Genomic DNA, 22,537 nt, shown 5'->3' with positions numbered 1-22,537 from the left:
CACCATGAAAGATGCATTAGTCAAAGGAGAGAAAAACAAACACTCACTTTCCTCTCTGACGGCTCATCATGCGATTCTTTACAGAGGAAGGGACTTAGAAGAAATGGGAGAAAAGATCCTTTGCCGATAGAGAAGCTCCGAGGTTGATACGCTGCAGACGGGGCTCGCTTAGAGATTTCTTCTTGATTAATTAAGAGTCCAACAAACTGACAAACGGATTATGAGTCATGGTGTAAACCGACCGGCCTCAGATCAACTCTTCCACTGGTGTTGTGGTGTTTCTGCTGAGGTATCGAATGACAAGCCACTTATTTGCTTGACGGAATCACAATGAACTCACATGCAAAGCACAGTGATGGGCACAGAAATTAAATGACCAAATATTCTGACATTATTTGATATTATTTTTTAGAGCTTAAGAGACACTAACAACTAGACATGTTGCAAAGGAAGCAGCATTCTTTCCCCCCACTTGGGATATAAGGTATTTTTCAACATTTTCTTTGATCAAATAATTCATAAATCTTGATGAAAGATATCAGACATGTTTCCAGGACTGTTATTTAGAGCAATGTGGTGCAGATTCAAATGAAGATCTGCATCTAGTGAATATAAATGTGTCTTCACGAGGGGAGTGTTGTGTGTCGGTGGGGGGATTCGCTCTCTGAGTGCTCGTCTAGGATCCTGAATGATTCCGTCTGCTGATACAGTAACAGTTGTGATTCAATGACGTCAGTGCTGTCTAGTCATTGTCTCGTCTCAGTCGTGAAAAAAAAAGAAAAGAAGAAAGGTCGTTGACGGACATATTTAGTCGCTGTCTTTGTTAAAAAAATTCCACACTAGTTGTAAACAGACTGCGTCAAGCTTCAGGGACAGAACCCATCAAGAGCAGGCACGCAATCAAACAGCAGCCCTTTAAAGAACGTCTAATAGGCTCAAATCCCAGTGACAATAACAACATCAATAAAAGCTATACCAGTGATTAGAGAAACCACATGCTGAAACCTGATGAGCAAACCAGAGCTACCGGTCGAATTTGTATGGTCATAAAATCACATTATTTGCTCAGTGTGTACACTTGTGTGTGATTTCCCGCATTACCTACCAGGAGAAATGAGTTGCACGGATAAAAACTGAGAGCAAATGGTCGCAGACGAAGAGGGGGAAAGGGGAGCTGTGGCAAGGTGCATTAACATACAGATAGAATAGGTAAAGAGTTTTAATGTACTTGGGAGGCTGGGGGAATGGGGAGGAAAGAGGGAATAAGGAGGAGGAGGAGAGAGAAAGACAATCAGCAGGCTGGTGCCACCGAGGCAGGCATCCATGACCTTATATTTCAGTTCATCACGGGCAAAGGAAGAAATGAGAGGCCTACAGGAGGACAAAAATATAGGTAAAGGAAAGACGAGAGGGGTCGGGGAAAGGAGGGAGTCAAAAAAAGACAAGAGAGAACAGTGAGAATTTGAAAAAGAGCACAGAGATCGCAATGAATATTAATAAATTGGGGCAGAGGAGGAACATGGACTTGGAGAATGTCACCGTGTGCGTTACGATCACCTGAAGCATTTAAAAACTAGAAAGATTGAAATACAGCTTGTATGGTTGAAAAATACTTTATATATAGTGATGAAAAGAGATAAGTTGTAAGAACATGATGCTTCCAGCAAAATTGAAGAAGAAACGTCCAAAATACCCAGAGTCGATACTTTGGGAGAAGAAAAGAAGAAAAAGTTCTTGTTCATCTAAGCAACAAATATTCTTTGCAGGTTGTGTGTAGATGTTGTGTACTCGTACATCCGTGAAGACAGAATCATTCAATTTACCAGATCTTTCAACTGGTACTGTAAGTTTTGTCAAGTGTCTAGACGATGGATGTAAATCCAATAAAAAATTGTCATGCACAGAAACCTTGCAAGCGGAGTCCTATGCATTTTATTATTCTATCTACTCCGAAGATTTGCAGTGGGAGAAAAAATGGAGACATTGATGTCGTCTCTCTACTCGAGAAAAGAAACAGAAACAATGAAAAGATCACTTCCAAGTCTATTTCCAGATATCCGTGGTCCAGTTTGATATACAACACAGAGCTGTTACCCAAGACTTATCAAAATTTAACCTTCCCCTTTTTTTGGTCTTTTATCCCTTATCGATTTTAGAATTTGTGAATTCAGAAAACCTTTACATTTTTTTTGTATAGAATATGTATTTACAGAATAACAATGCTGCAGTAAAGTAGAACTCGATAACTGGGTTTACAGGGTGGTCACTGATGATTAAATGTGTTCATACAACAGATGATAAATTGGCTATTCAACGGTGGAGGTCTAATATTGTCTGATAAGTATTGGTAATGGAAGTTTGACGTAACCCTTGTCCTTGCATTATTTTGGGTTTGAATTAAGAACTGCTTGTGGAACCAAGTACTGAAGGACGGAAGAAATCACAAGAACACACTGTGAAAAAGAGCTCCTAGTTCAGGCTCATCAAATATTGTATTCTTGTTCAAGGTATGAGGATAAGAGCAGTAAAGACAAACTTAATGATGCCGGCTAATTTGAATTTGGGGATGTGAGTTTGAGGTTCTGATGGAGATGACAGGGCCACATCTGAGGAGGCACAGGAACAAACCAGGATCCTGTTGATCCACAGCAGCGTCTCAGCTAAGTTGTTGTGTAGCCAAAACTACACTAGTGTACAGTGATTGGTTGAAAAAAAAAAAAAAAACAGTATGTAAAAAGAATGAGAGTGAAACTATCAAAATCCTCTCCAAGACAATAAAGTGCCAGATTTAGAATTTATGATTATTTAAGTAAAAAGTCTCCCAAACTAGAAAGGTACTCAGAGCATTCACCTTAAGAAACAAGATTTAAATTCATTTGATCCATATTTTTATTTGGATCCTACATTTTTAAATATATGCCCCTAAAGCATGCCTCTACGTTTTGTTTAAAAAAAAAAAAAATCAAAATCCATGAGTTTCTCACAATATTAGAGACAGGTGGGGAAAGTTCCTGGAACTGCCCCTGATCTGGAACAACAATTAACAGGTTCTTTCATAGCCCATGCCACATCCTTCCAGCTGGTTTCGTTTAAGTCGTTATACTGATATATAACAGACAAATAAACCAGCAACAATGGAAGTTGTGTTAAAATGAAGGTGAATAAAATTGAGCAGCAACTTCCTCAAAAACAGTCCTGCATGGTCTCGCCCTGAAGAGAACCACTTCCGAAGACAAGAATTCCCAAAGAGTGTCTCGACAACGTTTCCCTTCACTCCTCCTTTCTGGTGTGAAACTGAGAACATACAATCTGTTAGCAGCTCTGCATTTACACCCTCCAGCCCCGAGACACAACCCTCCAGCCGTCCGCTCTCTGTGGACACCGACAGTCGCTGTCCTTGGTGCTGACACAGAAAACCGAGCATGTCGCAACTCTTAAAAGGCCGTTGGTGCAAACTGCTGTGGCCGTGTGTGTGTGTTAATGCTACAAAGGTAAAAACTGGGGGGAAATCTGAGTCCACATTGGAAGGTTTGGCTTCTCCTGACAGGGAGAGCTGGAACTTAGAGGAGTGCTCAACTCAATCAGAGCCAGAGAACCGGTGGCCTTCACATTAACATGATCAAGTGATCAAGTTTCCCTTTTGTTTCGTTTTGCCAATTACGCAAGACCAACACAGTTTGGAGGCAATTACAGAGCAATATGAAAGACACCTAGATATTTTACAGTATAAATACACCAGTTCAATACAGTGTAGGACAAATGGTATAATAGTATGGCACAATAAAAACCACAAGTTTACGGTTTGTTCACATGCAAGTTTAAATATTATTTCAAAGGCCTACTGTACCAATTATTTGGAGGAAAAAATTAAAACTCTGAACCTTTGATTATATGAATCAGGGATAAGGGACGTGAATCAGGGACGTGAAGCTTTACAGCATCTTTTGAGTTTAAAGTTGTTGTATCACCCTGTGACACCTGCAGCAGTATAAACTCTTCAGGAGCAGCGCAAAACTATCTTCCAAAACTACAGAGATAATACATTTATGTTGAATAGAGTTTTTATTGGGATGCAGGGATATGATCAACTTCTCTACACAGTTATTCAAAACTTATACTTTGGGGTCCTTGGAACTATTTAATGGAGGCTTGGTTTAACTTACCATGAGGTTGTTGGGGGCAGGCCTCTCTTTGGGTTGCCGCCGCATACTGAAAGAAGAGACACAAGCAGTTTATATCCAGCCACCATTCAAACTGTGTTTGAAAGAGACCAAGACATATTTTTGTTCTTTCACTTTAACGGCATGAATGTCCATGAGGAGGAAAGAAACAAAACTATTCATTCCACAGAGACTGAAAGCAGTTTCATAGACAAAAAACACATCAGCCTAAAAACACAGTACCTTTACTTCAGATGAAATCAATTAATTACTCAATCTAACTGGGGCAGTTGATTTATCATGTGTTTGTTTCTGTGAGTGTCCTCCACGGTGTGTATACACAATATGTCAAAACACCCCACACTGGGGACTTGTCTGCAGTCATGTAACTGGTTTATGTACGACAATGAATGGGCCATGACCCTGGAAGAATAGTCGGGAGAACCTGCTGCTGGTCCTGCACCAATGCAGAGCAGGTCACCTGTACCTCAGTCTGTCCTGAGAGAGAGGTGGGCTGTTTAAGTAAATACAGGTGCCATGGGGGTTAAACAACAGCTGGTATAACCAGCTAGAGAGTACTGAGGGCACACACACACACAGCTTGCATTTGGTTGGAGTGTGTCTGCAGATGTCTGTGTAACTGTAAAGGTTACTATACAGAGGCTAATGAATCAGAGGCAAACCCAGTGTAAACATTGTTTTTGTCCTGTTGCATTAGATAAATCAATCACTCCTCTTTTCAGCTTTTACTCAATATCAGCTGCACTGAATGCCCCAGCTAAAACCATTAAATCCACAATGCATCGACGCACACAATCAAATGCACTTTAATGTCATTGTATACCCTTATACCTTTGATTCATCTACAATAATACTTTAGCTCATGTTAAATGCAGCTTGTGGTTTTTGTAATTGTTCAGCCTTTCTCTGTGGGGCTCAGATTGTGACCGTGGCAAACATATGAAGCTGGTGCAAAGTGGGATCGCAAACAAATGCACCACCCAGTCAATAATCACTGAACACTGATAGGATTCCATTTAAAAGTGGAAGGCATTAATTAAAACCATTTCCGACTGTCTTGTTAAAATGTATTAAACAGTGACAAAGACGGACTCACCACTGAGTGATGAAGTGAACAAACTTTTCACTGAACTGCTCAACGGGAAGAATCGGAGGATCCTGTGAAGAGGAAAAGAACAAGTTTAATTTTCAAATGGAATGATGCTAACAAGGTACAGTAACATTTATATCATTAGTTAGAGGTTTCAGTGTTTTACAAACTTCAAATATTCTGAGCATAAACGGGAAACTGTGATCAGTTTTGATGTTTGTGGTCTTTCTGCTCTGCTCAAACAACAAGAGTGGTCATTTTCCATATTCACAGTGGTTTCTGTTCGGTTTCGGCTGTGATAAGCTGGAAATGAGCCATGGTCCTTATATGCACATATACACAAATGTCCTTGTAAATATACACAGTCTGACTTAATTTAAAAGAAAACAGGGGATGAATTGTGTCAAAACGCACATGATCGTATCATTTCAGGAGAAAGGTGTCGCCAAAATAAACTAATTTGCTGTTTGTGTTTACGTGTGTGTTGTCATGCTTGATACATCTCGTCAATAGAGGGTCTATGAACCGTGTCATGTAAACAGCTGTGCCAGACTGACCCTCACCTCATTAGTCCGTCCATTTCCCTCCTCTCACTCCGCTCGTTTCCCTCCTTACCTCTGCCGGTGTCAAAAGTTCTAGCTTTTATAATTCATCCCCAGTTTATCCCTGCAGACAAAATGCTGACCAATGTGTAGCGATAGCAACATTAAATAAAAATCTGGATTCTCTCCCTTTGTTTCTATTCCAATAAATAACAGCGAAAAACTGTAGTATGACATTTTTTATTAATGCTTCTAGTTCCCAATTATAAATTTCCCCCAAAAAATTCTCAATTGAATAATTGTGGTACAAAGAAAGTATTATTTTATAAAAGGTATCGTTCAATAAGATTTCCTGTTTTATATATAGATTTATATATATTCATATCCAAAAATGTGAAAATAAACTGGCTCATTCCTTACAAATGAGAAAACTAGCATTAAGCAGAATAAAACAACTCTGGAATATAAACAGTCATTTCTTCTACAACTTTGCAAGGCAGCTAGATTTCCTGCGAGTCATTGGCTGAACTACTGAACCACAGAGGATCGTACCAATCATCGTCCAATGAGGGAACAACTACCAGCAGCCATGTGGGCGTGTCTGAGGTGTGATGACTCACTGTAAAAGACATCAATGATGGCTACTAAGGAAGTTAGCACAGATGCTACCGTAGCATCAGCAGTGGATTGTATTGAAAGAAGAGTAAAGAACGGCTCTTGGTTTTTCTTGATAGATGAGATGTTTTTGCAGTTTTATCGACTGGCGTTAGCAGCCATTATAGATGGTGACGGACAGATGGCTCATCCAATCACCTGCCAAGTTGTTTTTGAAAGCACCTGCCTCTTTCCAAACACTCTGAAATCTTCACAGATGGTCCAGTGTAACAAACCATCTGGCGCGTCAGGTCACATCTACCGACATAGAACACTGACTGATGAAATGTAACGTATCGCATTCCTACACACCAGCACGTGCACAACACACTGATGTTTACCTCAGATACAAAAGGTGCTACCTGACAAGATCAGAAGTGGGTAGGACGATAGAAGGTGTGAGAGGTACATGACTTAAAATCTGCACAGCAGGGACATCCAATCATATATACATATAAAACAAAGACACAAACTACTCAGACATGAACAAAAAACCTTAAAGACTGGGCCCCAAAACCAAGCGTTTTATTCAAATTCAGAGAATTAAACCTCTTTACACGTGAAGCCCCTGCTGTGCCATTAAAAACACCTCTGGGCAGTGTTTGCCATTCCTTAATGCTCTGATCGGCAGGTTCCCGCAAAGCATGACGCATGAACCCATTTAAATTAACAAAGGAATGGGTTCCTTCTAATCTCACTACACATCATAGTGCTGTGGCCGCTTGGATGAGCAATATATCATAGCACATGTATACACACACACACACTCGCAAACAAATGCCCTTGAGCTCTGCACACGCCAAGCCTGAGCATACACTTCGTTGAGAAAGAGGGTACCAAATAATTTGCAACCACTGTACTATAGTGTACACACACACACACACACATGATCAATTGGCCCCACATAGTTTGTGCAAAATGTTGACTACACAACCAATTTATGTGTTGTGTCGGCGAAATCTGATACAAAATCTCTCCGTGCACTTTCCACACATATTTGCATGCACATGCACCTTTTTGCAGACACAAACACAAACACACATTTTATGCATGTATTCCTGTCTCCAGCTGAGAGTAACACCGCTGCAGCTTTGATGTGGCAGCAGGCGACATCACAAAAGACAAGCAGGCTGATGAAAGTGGCTGGTCTGTGTGAATTATTCCTCTGGTTGTCAATATGCTCCACTATGAGACGGAGCGCACACTACAAGGGTACAAGGGTACGGGTAAATATACATGTCATTGCCATGAAGCAATTATTAGGCAAAATTAGATCAGTAATTACAGGCTTGAAAATAAAGTGGGAGTTCTTTATTAGTGCAGCCACTTGCTATTCAACAAATAAGAGGAGAGAGACATTAATGAGAGTGGACAGCAGAGAGATGGAAGGAACAACTGAGGGGAACTTCTCTTTCAAGACCTGAGCTGAACAAGTATGTTTCTCTGTCTTAGTCGCATACCAGCTTCTATTAAAATGATGCACTGGATCATTTGCATTTAAGTTAAGCTACATATGATTAAATTAATTGTTTAGTGTAAACCTGGTCACATATTATTATCTGATATTACAGATCCAATGAAGAAAACTTACAATAGTCATTCTCATCTTTCGAGATATTATATCAAGAATGTAAATTGTTATGACTTCATCCCAGTATTAACTCAAACCAATGCCCACCAAGGACAATTGCTGAGAGTTTATTCTGTGGATTGTTGAGAAAATCAGGACACCAATTCTAGAATGAGATCTTCCTTTGGAATGGATTATATTTTCTGAAATAATTTTCTATTCTTTAAAAGACACATAAAACATTTCTTTGTAACGTGGGTGAAGATGCGACTCTTAAAGAATATTGTCTTTATTAGGTCTTTTGCAAAATGTTATCTTGCTGTCAATGCCATGATTTTCAAGGCCACTCACATTCAAGTCATTGTTAGGTTACTGTCCCTTTATGTTTTCACCTTAATGTCTAAGATTCATTCAGGAGACTCGATGAACACTAAGTTGACCTTTTAATTGTTCAACTTAATGTTCATCGAGTCTCATTAGGCTCAAATACTTATTAAAGCCTTTTCTCAGCCACGTTTATGTGGAACAGAAATGGCAAGAAAGAAAAAACTCCCAGCCAAACACATACCTCAAGCTCCAGTAATATTAATGATCCATTCACAGGAGCCTATTACTCATTCAGCCATTACAGCAACTACCAAATCCCCAGTGGACAAATCACATGTACACACATGACGATCAAAGAAAACATTTGTATCACATCTACAACGGGAGATGCTCACTTCAGTAGGTGAGACAGTTCTGATGAAATATACAGAAGAATTGAATTATTCACTAAATAAGATCAGTGTTCAGCTCAATAATTCAGTTTTTTTAATGCTCATTCACTTTGAATGGGGCGACGTCATACGTTGCTGAACTGCATTGTGGTTCGGTGGCGTCGCTCATGCTGCATATGGCAGAAGTGGAAGAGGCACCAGCCAAATTCAAGAAGAAATTTCAGAAAAGCTTTAACTATCATAACTGGCATCAACATTCCCACCACAAAGTCACGAGACCACATATTTGTCCCTGTTCTGATGTTTGATGTGAACATTAACTGCAGATCCTGACTTGAACCTCCATAACTTTATGCCTTGCACCCCTGTCACAGGATTGCATGAACACCGAGGTGTACATGTGTTCCTAATAAAGTGCCTGATGAGTGTGTATCCTTGCTCCGGTGCAGTCCTCAACCTTAACAATCTCTGAGTGACTCCATCTCTCAGAGCAGTGCTCATCCTCCTGTCTCCTCCTCCAAATCGCAGCATTAGCTGGGACGGTGAACTGGTGCCGGCTTGCCAGGGACAAAAGAGTGTTCTCTCGCCTCGAGGGGAGACGGCAAAGGGCAGAGGAAAAATAGTTTTGAGTGATGCCTCTGTCTCGCTGACTAATGAACAGTTCAGCCCAGGTCAATCCATTACAACCAAAAGCATTTAATTATTAATTAGGGCCGATCCATAGGCAGTTAAGGACAAGTGACATTATATGTTAAATGTGTGATATGGCTGGTGAAGGGGTTTATCAGAGGAGGCGGTTTACGCTGGAGAGGAAGTGTTGTAGCATTTTTGCAATTAGTTTATGTCAACAAAGAGATTAGGTAAAAAAGAAAGAGGAGGTTGTGCATCCATATTTAAAGAAACAGAAAACTCTTAAGGTTAGGCCCGGGTTGTGTATCTTACAGTAGCCTGTGGCAAGTGGGAGAAGCAAGTGAGACTGCACGTGTGTTGGGAAAAACCAGAGCATTTAAAAACCAGACGTTATCTTTGTAAAATCAATATATGGGGTGATAAAACGACAGAATCCAAAGTAGTCAAATAAGACAGTAACGTGCCACTGCTCCTTGTATGAGACATGTACACCTGGTGCAGTCATGAGAATAGTCCTGGCTTTGGTCGTCTCTTTGAAATATACAGACTTCAGAGCTTTGTTTGTGTGCACGTTTGTGTGTGTGTGTGTCATTCATGACAGGTCCAGCCTCTGCTGTAATGTGTGTGTGCATATGTGTGTTGCCTGAGGCAGTTGCATAGGGTGAAGGGTTGAGTGAATGGGGAGCAAAGCCGCCTGACTGGTTTGCTTCATTAGGAAACAAAATATAAGCTTTCCGGGCCATTAGGACTGACTTTAGATGCAAAAGCACATAAGACGACGACTCACCTCATCAACGATGCATTGCAGTAACTGGAGAGGCTGGAAGAGGAGACACAGGGAGATTAAAAAAACAACAAGCGAGCGAGCCAACATGAAATTTCTTTGCGATAGGGAAAATTGAGTGGGATAAAAAAAGTATCTACTTAGATTAATGGAATGCAGTGAGCTCAGGCAAAGCCATCCTTCACCTCCTGAATGTTTTTATTATTCCATAATGGCACCTAATGTAATACCAGCAGTTTAAGCAGGAGCTAATATTTCATTGCAGAAATGCAATTTCAGTATTTTTTTTTCTTTTTCAAATGAAGGAGCCAACCAAGAGTAACTGACGATACAGTGTGGGAGACCTGCGTTTTCCTTTCACTCGGTTTTAATGCAGTAAAACTTACCATTAAAGATCCTTGGTTTTTCTGAATCTGTAGGGCAACAAAGAGAAGAAGAGACGAGCCCACATGTAATTAGCGCGTCATAATCAAGATGATACACTTGGACACATTATGATCACTCGGAGAAAATTATTGTTTTTCTGTTGGCAATTTGTGAGTGTGCATTAAGATCATTTACATAATGAAAATACACACATTTTAATGGCCCTGCTCTCATTTGTGGAAAATGGGCTAAAAGATCCACTAATGCTAATTTTCAGAGTGGTACTTTCCTGCCCTCCAGGTTATCAAGATGCACAGGGTAACTGGTACAGAACAATGTGAGCAAGGTTTGCAAAGAGAATGCTTACAGTGTCTATTTCACAGGTGAAACACTCTCACTCAACACTGTAGGACAAGGTACCTAGACACATGTAGTGTATATTCCAGGAATCCTTTTCTATCTATCTATATGTACATCTAAAGAAACAAGGTGTAATTTGGACACACGATTTAGTCAATATCAATTAGAACAGAAAAACAGACAGGTTTAGAATGAGCACTGTGCTGGTAATGAAGAATGTGAAACGGGAAAGTGGTTTAAGAGAAGATCAACTCATATCTTGAGTTGGAAATCAGGGCAAACAAAGAAGAACGTTCAATTAAAAAATTCCCGGTAATTTCTACAGTCACAACTAAAACATGGAAAGACTGAGGAACACACATTAGATGAGGAAGGCCTACTTAAGACACGGCCTCAGAGATAATATCTTCAGACGGCGCCGCAGGGAAACTACAGAAAACATTTAGCTTTGGTTTTTTTAAAAGCTCCAGGTCGGAATCCACCAGGACAAAACAAATTTAATTTTAGACCCAAATGTAAAACTTCATCATGCGGACTAAATGAAATAAGGCCCTAAAAAACTAGGCTCAGCTAAATGACAAAAAGAATGTTTGGTAAATGAATAGCTCATTTCTCCGGGTGTTTTGACAGTGCATTAGAGCACTTATTGATTCACTCAATTAAATACAGGTTTTCACTCTCTGTAAATACCAAGAGACTCCTAAACTGCCTCTATATCCAGTTTTGCCTGATTCAGACACATTAAAGGCAACTATGGAAAACTAATTTGTTCAGAAATAATTACTAGGACAAAATTGCGTGCTGCTCCAGGGGTTGAAATTGGATAGTGGGAGACTAACTTATTCAAGCATAATTGAGCACTTCTTCTTCTTATACTAGGTGGCTTGACCACATAGCAAAAAGAGATGTTTAATAATCCCTCTGCATCTTTTAACAGAGTCTCTCATCACTGTGGGCTGATTATCCAGCAGACATCTCATTATCGGTTAGTCCAGAGGGTAAACATTGTTTAATACAACATTTAGACTTAAACAAGAATTTCTAATAAGGCATTTCTTTTCAAATGTTCTTCTGATACCGGATTTAAGAGGAACAAACACATTGATTCGTTGTTATAGGGTTTGTTTGTATCTTTAAAGGACTGTGTATGAGTGTTTGTACATCACCAAAGTACCATAGTTGTGTGTAACATCAACTTCTTCTTCCTCTTAACCTGTTAACAGCCACTCCAGCGGCTTTGTGTCAATTTCTGAGAAACATTAATCTTTTTTTGGCTATATGAAAATATCACAGCGAGCTCAGCATGAAAATAAGAGCAACAAAATCCGTTTTTAGGTGTCAAATGATTTCTTTCCCTTTCTGGAGGAACTCAATAAACACTTTTAAAAGATGCTCAAGGATTTAAAAGACTTCAAGGGTGATAAATGTGAAAACTCTTTCCTTTTCGATATGAAAACCATCAGTTTTGGTTATGAAAAAGGGCAGAAACACTCTGCCCCAACAGTGAGAACTTCATGAAGACGACAAGTGCAGAGGTTCTTTTCCCTGTTCTCTTATTCATTATGAGCTCAACAACAACTACTGCATTCAACTCTGTTAACCAAAGATTTACTGCTCTGTAATCAAAGGCCTTTAAAAATCATCCAATGACGGATGGTCTTTTCTGATCTCCTCCAAACTGAAAACCTTTCATCCTTGATCCAAAGCTTCAATAACACTCAGATTCACCAAGTGGAACATTTAGACCGACACCACTATCAAGTGTCCATCAAAATATATTTAATTCTACAACTCACAGGTTGCAGTAGAGGAAAGCTGATGCAAGGTGTGCATTTGGTAGAATAGGATTTGATGACAACAATGCTGCTTTCAGACCAGCACTGAACTCTTAAGTGTTTGGAGAATATCTGAATGAGCCCACTTGAGAATACAGCAGGAAAATGTCAGAAGAATTCACTGTGAGCGAGTGGGGCAGATGCAAAACTGAAAGAAAAAAAGAATCGAATATCTCAGGATGAACAGGAGAAGCCATTCAAGTAGGAGAGGCAGCTGAGGATGTCAACTTGGAAAGACAAAGATTTGAGAGCTTGTAGATGTGTCTAAAACAAAATAATCGCCCTCCAGCTCTACCCAGGTGGAACCCCTCACCAGATATGTTCCTGCTGTAGTGAACACGTCTGACCTGGACAATCCTCTTCTATGTGTTCACAACACATATACAGTACATACTAAGGTTCAAGTTCCCATCCATTTAATTTAAGAGGAACAAATTGAAACGTTTGTGCATCCACCACACACCACTGTGTATTACACTGTGTAATGGAAGCTCCTCAAACGTGCCAAAAAAAAACTGACTTGGTATTTCATCCAGGAATTCATTCAAATTTGAGGAAAATGTGACAAAACGGAGAGAAAGAAAAACAACCATAGAGCAAACAAAAGGACAACAAATCAATCAGGAGCAATAGCGCTGGCGGCTGTATACACATCACATCAGGTCTGGTGTCTTCAAAGACTTTCAGAGCGAGCCGTGAAAAAACTCCATTAACTCCTGACAAAGAATACAAATGAATCCCGACATGTGGTGAAGTGGAATTAAAGAGACCATCTCTAATCATGACAAACATGAGGTGATGACTCCACTGAGTACACACACACACACATACAGAAGAATGAATGAGAGATGATGCATCAACAAATCCACAAATTAAAGCCATTGGCAAGCATTCACACTTCCCCAGAATTTAAAGGGTCTAGTCTACATTGGAGATGCCACTGATTCTGTGCCACACTCTCCCTTTCAACAACTTCTCCCTCAGTCCGTACAGAAATGTTGTCTGTGAAGTGTAGCAGGGGGTTTTGCACAGACAGCTGTGCCAGCGTCTGCAAAAATGACAGCTTAGGCCCGGGGACTTTGGCTGGCTGCGCCTGACGAGCTGGATCCGAGCACTGTCGGCACACCGCTCTGCCACAGCCTGCAGGTGAACTGTCTTCGGTACCATATGGAGTAAGGGGAAAATTAACACTGAGATGAGTAAAATTGTATGAGACAGTGGAGAGTTGAAACTAAAAGTGTTTCTAATATTTCGGCCACCCCCAATTTAAGTCAATGAGGGGTAGATCGGCATTAATTTACAAAATAAATTAAAATAAATGGGTGAATGAAGGCCCCGGGCTGCAAGCACACCTTTGCTCCCCCGCGCAAATGTTTGCTTTTCATCGCGGTTTAAGAATTACTAATCAATTAATCAACACAGAAACTAAGTGAGGAGCTTGATCACGACTGTACTCTGCCTCACAGATGGTTGTTTACCAAGGAAGTACGTAGACTGGGATTCTCTCAGCACCTGATAGAGAACACTAACGGATAACATGAAACTGAAATAAACATAAAAACATCTTGACCTAAAAGTCATAGTCTCAAAACACTGTTGGGATATTAAAAGCCTCACATGACATCAAACTCCAACATTGAGTAGATTGGTTTCCTCTTTACCAGGAGGAATAATTGGCTCACTGAAAATAAGCAGCCCACCGAGGCAATCCCTGAGCAAAGAGTACAGTGGTTACATCAGACTCTTCTTCTGTAATCAACCGCAATCAACTTTTATTTGACAGACGGAGCAGTTCAAGTGTTACACTCATTAAGCCTGTGGTAAAATTATCTTACGTGTCAACACACAAAACATCAAGAACTAAAAAATGTTTTTGTTGCTAATCAAACAGAGAAAGGTCATAAATTGCAGCTTGTAGGGATTTCACAATAATCGATACAAATACCATGATGTCAGTATAAACCATTGTGTGACATAATGAAGGTTTTCAAAGTTAGATTTGAACACACTCACGACGTAGGTTTGAGAAAAGACTCTTTATGAGATCAAATCTTCCTCTTAACGTTTCGTGACCAGGAGGTAACCTGAGGTAACCAGATTCAGAAAGCTCAGCTAGGGATTGGGGAGATAAACCCATCTTAAAGGCCTAATTAAGAGTTGATGGGATTGGGAAGTCACTTCTGTGGTCGGCAATTACATTTGAGCAGGATTTTAACTTCGTGTAATGGAAGGAAAAATATAAACCCAAATCCTTTTAAACTTTTAAGGTTTTATAATGACGCTTAAAGATTTTGTACTTAATTTATGTCACTGAGTTATTTACTGACTGAATTCATGTGTTAGGTCAACACATTTTAGTAACAGTGACAGCCGTGAATTAGTACCTCATGTAATTGGGAGAGCAAATATTTTTGACAACATCCAAACTTTAGAATCATCAGAAAACTTCATGACAGAAGTAATTTACTATGGAAATTGTTTATGCGATTAAATCTTATTTTCACTATTAATAATACCACATTTCAAAAATAAAAAAATCATAAACACTGTAGATAAATCACTGAGGACATTTTTACTAAAACTTAAAAGTAATTTCCTGCAGGAGGAATCAACACAGGCTCCTTTTTGAGTCAGGATATTTAGGAAGAGATATATAAATGGAAATAACTCACCTGTGGATAGGGGAACATGCCTAGTGCCAACTGTGAGAAAGAAAAGAGCAAGTGTTACAAAATACTATAAAACAATTTTTTAAACACAAAGTACTATTAACCCCTGATAATATAATGCACCACATGATAACCAGACAAATACAATGGCCTCAGAGTAGAGAGGAATTTCATGTGTGGCTACGGAGTGGACTCTATTTGACTACACAGGATCTCCTGATACAGAAACCATCCTGTGTACACAATATAAGTACATGTGCATTACTGTAGCCGTGTCTTCCATCGCTGGTGTCTCACTGTAGATGAAGCAGGAAAATGCTGCTAAAGCCACTGATGCGTGCAGAATTTGAGACTTTCAGTCTTTGAGGTGAGCTTAGTGCCCACCTGCTGATAACACTACCTCATCAAACAACATCAGCTATTAGTTAATAACCCCCCCACGATCACCACCTGCAGGGAACAAAATAAAGGGATGAAGAGAAGGAGGGCAGGATTGTAGGATAGTTGTATGTAATGCGTGTGTGTCTGTTACTCTGGCTGAGGGGGGCTGGGCGACAAGCTCTCCCTGACATTTGGTAATTCACTTGGGGTGGACATTTTTCATCTTGGTCAAGGGCAGCTTATTGGCAACATTAAGTTATTAAAATGTCAAAACACTCACCGTCCTTCCTTGGACATAAATAGACCAACTGGTCAGCTAAAGATCAATCCACATTGAGTGGGACTTCCAAGACATTTCATTTAGCTTAATGCACACATTCACAGCTAGAACTAAAGAGAAGGGGGCCAGGGGGTCCACTCCTATAAAACTCTTTATCTTTATCACGTGGAGATTGTGTCAATAATTTTGACTTGGCTCCTTTTGTGTGAACTCATCCATTATTGTTATAATTGTAATGATATAACATTATTGACAAACAAAGGCGAGGCAGAAGCCCACATCATCTGTTATACTGCGGAGGGCGAGCTGTGGACAGGGACGGATGGAGAATCAATAGTGTCAGTGGGAGGACAAGAGACCAGGGAGGTGTTATACTGAAATTAAAATGTGATTTGAAAAACGCAGGGTGTCAGTCAGGCATTCGATCAACACTATGGGGAGAGATGAACAGATACTGACGCACACATGGACACACCAACACACTTATGCTGCCCAAACCCTAATGAGCATCAGTCACCAGACATACAATGTGATCTACTGGATGTGTTTTAACTGCCTGAGACCAAACTGTCCAACATATCGAATTAAATAAACTAGAACTAGAATTTATGCTCCTGTCCAAAAATCGTACCTCCATGAACGAGATCCCCAAACTCCACACATCTGCGTGAATACCATACTGTTCTCCTGATATCCTCTCCGGCTGTGGAGCAAAAGGAAAAAGAAACATCAGATCAGGAAAGTCAGAGACTCAGACTCCTTTAATAACTTATTTCCTCTCTGGTACAAGTTTAAAACGGTTTAGTATACGACTGAGATTTAGGGGTAACTCACTGCCATGTATGCATTAGTTCCCACATACGTCTTGGCGATAGAATTCACCAGCTGCAAGTGGAAATGAAAAACAGTGAATAATTAAGCTGCATATTAATAGACATTCAGAAATATTCATGCAACCTTAAGCAACACAACCCTGATAAATAACGTTTAAGACTCATTATGTCACTGCTCTGTGTTGGGGAATACAACAAAAAGGTGGGGGCTAAACCTAACTTACATTACCTAAATTCATGACATGTCAGGTTGATATTTTGGGCTGCGACCCCCGCACAAGGGAATAGGAGTAAGACAAGGAGACATTAGTGTGTGTGTATGTGTGTGTGTGTGTGTGTGACCACAATGGCACATGCCATCAATGACAGGACTGTGATAATGAGAGTCTGTTCCCTTATGGCTGTTTTTAAATGCCCTACAAAGTGTGAGAGAGGGAGGGAGAGTGTTTAGGTTTGAAATAGAGATAAACAATACTGAGTTAAAATAGCACGTATGCACACGCACACACACACACACAGTCATACACACAGAGGGTGTAAAATTCACCTTGAAGCTTCCATGCAAGTGAAGGTAAAAAATGAATAACAATTTGCGTAAGGGGGGTTGGTGGGTGGTGTGTGTGTGTGTGTGTTTTTTGAAAAGGAAGAGTGTCCTCAGGGTTGATGTTTTGGGGTACGCTGAAGGTCTGTCCCTGATGATTACATTACAAACACACATTGCCTTCCCGACACGCACGCACCAACACACACACACACACAAAATGACTAAGCTATTGTCTGCCACCAACGCGGTCCCCACATCTACTGAATACATATCAATGAGGCTTTGCTGTTGTGTGTGCGGGTCATAATTATAACAAGGTTTTTTTTGGGAGGCTGCAGAACAATGGCGGTGGGTGGGGAGTTAATGTGATAGGAAGACCCCTGGGATAGTGCTCATGCTTAGAGTTGAAAATGAATGTGGTGATTGACAGATTGACCATATGCACACAGAGCGCCACACGCACCGCACACGTCTGTGGAGAAGCCTCTACTGACAATGGTTTTTCCTCTCTCTTTCATATTCCATCCTTTCTCTCGTCTTTCTCTCAACCAAAGTCACACAAACAAATCAGTTTACCTGTGTGCTGACACCAAAGTCACAGAGCTTGACTTGTCCTCGGGTGTTCACCAGCATATTGGACGGCTTGACATCTGCGGAGACAAACTGCTTTGATAGAACTGCGACCTCAGCACTCTGCAGCCTGTCTTCATCAACTCTGCGCTTTCTTTCTTTTTTGTAAATAACAAGCAGACGTGCAACACCTTACTCACCCCTGTGAAGTATCTTCAGGCTCCACAGATACGTCAGGCCTTTGACTACCTAGAGACACAGGTGACAAAACAATATATTACAGTAATTTCACAAATTCATTAACATTCAACTTGCAGACTTAGATGAATAATTAACAAACGTGGTTAATGTGGCGGATTATCTCCAGTCCACATGTTTCTACTTTATAAGACAGCTCAATTTTACTTGGGAACATAAATGGCCTTGACCTTTATCTAGAATTTATATAAATTAGACATTAGTCTACTGTCATTTGCACTGTTTAACCTGTGTGTTAAATGTTGTATTGTTTCCCTCAGATTGGCAGTAAGGACTAATGCTGCCCTTTTCATACACGAGAGCCACTGCGTGATTCCAAACTGATTTGTCTTCCTATGAAATTCTGGGGACAGTGATACTGTCTAGTTTTTTTAAATAGACTTGCAGAGAGTTGAGGTATCGTGGCTGTTCTGGTCTACACTTGCTTTTTGAACAGTGCTATGAAAGAATGGGCTATAGATTCAGAGTTGTTCTGGAGAATGAGGACAGCCACAAATATACAAATGTCGCACCAGCACTCCTTTGTCTCATGTTCACTTATAATCTGTGCGAGCAACGGGAGGAAGAAAACATTTGCTTCCTGTGCAAATCGCAGCTTGTCTTCGCGTTGGAGTTCAGCTTTGGTGAACTTGACCCTCAATCACGTGTGTGTGACCGGGCCCTCAGACTGATGGCTTCCATCAGCAGAGGAACCGGCTTATGTTTCTGCTCATGGTTTCATGGCCGGGATATCAGGGGGAGGTCAAGGTCTATAGAGTGGCTGTTCTGTTAAACATCTATTTAAGCAGATGTGTGTGTCCTAGGACTGAGACCAAGGAGTCAACAGAGTTGACAAGGAGAACCTGCCCCAAGTTATGGAATTCAGCCATCTACTGTATTTAGTAATGTTGTAGCTATTTAAGAAAGCTAACAAAGGATCGTAAACTTCACTACAAATGGAATTGCGGTGGGAAAGAGTCAAGTTCAGTTCAGTCGTCAGCTATGGTAACGAGCTTTGGGTGGTTGATAATATACTAAGACTACACAAAATGTTGTGTAGTTTTGTCTTTTTACAGGATCAAGCCAGGAGCTACCGAGAAATTCTCCTTTGCATTGAATTAATTTCTACCAGTGAAGACGTCTTCTTGGCCTGGAAAAGTAAAGTGTGGAACTAACAGGGAGGGGACACCAGGTGGATTTTTTATTTTGGGTGGGAGAGGAAGGAGACTTTAATCTTTGTGCAGCCCTAACTGTCCTGCTGACTCCACTCATATGACTCCACCCGCCTGGATAAATCATTGTATCTTTCTTGAACATTAGTCATTTCCAAATATTTTGATGCTGCTTTGTGTTGGTAATGTTTTTTCCAAGGGATTTGAAAGCTGACTCTAGCCTCTCGTCTCCTGTCATCCATCCCTGCTGCAAAACAACCTCTGAGATAAAATTAAGAAAACACAAAAGCTCTGTGAAGTCTTGCTGCCTCAAAAGGTGCGAGTGCAACAACTGATGTGTGCAGCTTCACTCACTCACCCTCTTGGGTGCCTATCCTTCTGTGATAATTAACAACTGTGACAGTGGAAAGGAGGGAAAGCTGTGAATTAAAAATAACACTGACTAAATAGCTGTCATTGCTTGATTACGGACAAAGTTAAAGGGGGGGAGAACGAGAGGAGGAGGTGAAGACGGGAGAAGGGTAATGAGTGTGGAAAGGAGACGTGCATTTATCAACTTCAAGGCCGTTCAAATCAAAATGCTAGTTTAATCTGAGTTGAAAAAGGAGGGAGAGGGAAGAGTGGGGAGGATGAGGGGAACACACTGACTTTGTCCATCATTTCATCCAGTAGAGGCTAATTGAAAATGTCACACTTCTCTCTTCTTTTATGTCATCAATAAAATGTGTATTTTTGTCCTTCAGAATAGTTTTGCATCCGACATGTGAACAGGTCATAGTGAAAACTGGACCATCAAACTAGGGACATTTAAATAATGAATAATTTTTTTTCGTAAATATCATAAGACACCTCTTTATTAAAAAGATTTTAACTCAGTCGTCAAAACACTAATCTGGAGTACTAGTATTTATTGAGAACTTACTGCCACTGCGATCCTCCCCAGCACGTGCTCTGGAATTCTTTTGAACACATCCAGAGAACCACCTGTGAAAGACACACTACTCATTAAAACGCTTGCATGACACAGTTTAGCATTTTTTTTTATTAACTTATGCCTAAAAGCCTTTTTTTCATGGCAAAAAGCTGAATGTATGTTAACCATGCAGGTTGTAACACTACACACAAAATGGATTCAGCCGTATAGTAAGTCAACAAAAATTTCCTACAACTGTACACGGACTTGGGAATTTACACAACATTCATTTTTTAATATAGCAGGATTTTATTATTTTGGACATTTTCACATCACCGAGTGAATAATTCATGGTTCTTGATGAAAAAGGAGGTGCATATTGGTACCACTGAAATCTAGTTTGGTGCAAATCCAAACTAAATTCTGGATCCAGTGATGTTTTTCATGAAGTGAATATTGGGCCTTGGGTCCTCTTCTAAGTGCCCTTCTAGTTATAATTCTATTGGCTGACAATTTCATTGCATTTGTTTGTCATATCAGTAAAAGAAGAAATAATAGATAATACAATAATAAAAAAGATACAATTATTTATTAATGTTTCTTTTTGCTGTTGGATTGTAATTTCTTATTGGTAATGACCAAGATCAACTGAAAAAGTTCCATAAAGTCCGAGTCTGCTCTGAGGTTAGACATACTTTGCTGACAAGCTGGCGCAAATGTGTGAAACAAGGGAATCGCTCCATTAACACACACTCGGACAAACACACACACCTAAAAACACGAACAGTCCCCCATCTCTCACCAGTCTGTGCACACACATACAAACGCACCTAACAATGCACTCAAGTCCAGATTTATCACGCCCTTGTAGCTTTTAGCACACAGCCATGCTAAGCAGCCTAGAGAGATAAGATGTTCTCCTGATCTGCAGAAGTGTAAATGGATACGCAGCAGAGAGACAGAGGACTGTTCCCAAAAGTCTTTTCTGCACAGCTGTGGTTAGCAAGAGAAGAAAGAGCATATGATGTACTGGAATAAGCTGCAGAGAAACTTACCGTCCATAAACTCGGTGCATATGGATATCCTGTTCTCAACAAAAAAGGCACTGAAGAAAGTGATGATGTAAGGTGAATCACACTGCGGTCAAGAAAAGAAACAATGTGATAATTAAAAAAATTTCAGAAAATATTTATCCATGATACAAAATAACTGGTTTATAATTTATCTTCTTTGTGAATTTGCAACAGAAGCAATGCATTGTACACATTTTAGTTTTAAATTTAATTTTAAATGTCTCACAATTTAAGTACTCTCTAATTTAGATGTACTTAAATAACTGCCTGATGCTGTCGCCAAGATGGCCGCCAAGCAGTTTAAATGAGTCTCTGTACTCACAGCATTTGGGTCTGTGTGTCTTAATGTAGATATACACATTGTTATTTTTGCCTGTCCCTGATAAGAGATAACCAGCGTAAAAGAAATATGGCGCTGTCTTTAATCATGCTCTTAAACTGCATTGTCAAAATGTTTCAAAGATAACACGTGTCACGATCTTGCCGCAAATTTCAGACAGTATCACGAAATTTGACAATCTCACAATAAGCCTTTATAACAACCTATATCTAATATCCAACTCACAGGAATACATTATGAAATGATGCACAATTAAACAAGGGGCACCGACAACTGAACTGTGACGCAGATGGATGATTAATGCTTATTATATTCCTATTTACTGAATATAGCTTACAACGACTTTCATTGATTCTACAATCTGTAAACATCAAACTTGATGTCAAACCCAAGTTTATTAAATCCATGTCATACCAGTGTGGCTGGCAACTTAAATCTATCAATAACAAAAATCTCAAAATCTGTATAGGTGCAATTTGGTGAATCTGAAAAAAATTACCTTGTACTAAAAAGAAATTGACAGAGGGTTTATCAGTAACCTCAAGGTCCATGCGTGTGCTGCCTGTGTGTCCATGTATCGCTGATCCCTGGCTTACACTGTAAGCACTTCATTAGCTGGACTCATGGTTAATTAACAATGTAGATGTGGTCTCACAGCAACGTTCAGTGGACGGAGGAGAAATTGTTTTCTTAATAAGGAAGAGGTGATCAAAACAAACCTTGTAGAGAATTTCTAATTCCGACATGATCTGCTTCTGTAATTCCACCGTAATATCCAGTGGGATGACCTGTAG

General features: G+C 40.0%; 1 protein-coding gene across 1 annotated transcript in view; it reads right to left on the bottom strand.

Annotated features, from left to right (window-relative positions):
• Positions 1 to 22,537, bottom strand: part of map2k5 (mitogen-activated protein kinase kinase 5) — a 50,068-nt gene that overhangs the window by 9,307 nt on the left and 18,224 nt on the right. Inside the window, exons 10-21 of the mRNA XM_053444079.1 lie at positions 22,463 to 22,531; positions 21,386 to 21,467; positions 20,340 to 20,401; positions 18,209 to 18,257; positions 18,015 to 18,088; positions 16,896 to 16,946; positions 16,693 to 16,764; positions 15,404 to 15,433; positions 10,557 to 10,583; positions 10,174 to 10,206; positions 5,278 to 5,339; positions 4,164 to 4,209 (exon numbers count right to left, since the gene is read on the bottom strand). Coding sequence (XP_053300054.1) covers positions 4,164 to 4,209; positions 5,278 to 5,339; positions 10,174 to 10,206; positions 10,557 to 10,583; positions 15,404 to 15,433; positions 16,693 to 16,764; positions 16,896 to 16,946; positions 18,015 to 18,088; positions 18,209 to 18,257; positions 20,340 to 20,401; positions 21,386 to 21,467; positions 22,463 to 22,531 — 657 coding nt within the window. The remainder of the gene's footprint in view (positions 1 to 4,163; positions 4,210 to 5,277; positions 5,340 to 10,173; positions 10,207 to 10,556; positions 10,584 to 15,403; positions 15,434 to 16,692; positions 16,765 to 16,895; positions 16,947 to 18,014; positions 18,089 to 18,208; positions 18,258 to 20,339; positions 20,402 to 21,385; positions 21,468 to 22,462; positions 22,532 to 22,537) is intronic.

This window comes from Pleuronectes platessa, chromosome 1 (assembly GCF_947347685.1).
Source record: "Pleuronectes platessa chromosome 1, fPlePla1.1, whole genome shotgun sequence".
NCBI classification, from domain to species: Eukaryota; Metazoa; Chordata; class Actinopteri; order Pleuronectiformes; family Pleuronectidae; genus Pleuronectes; species Pleuronectes platessa.
The sequence above is the reverse complement of the archived record's forward strand: the minus strand, read 5'-3'. Positions and strand labels throughout refer to the sequence as shown.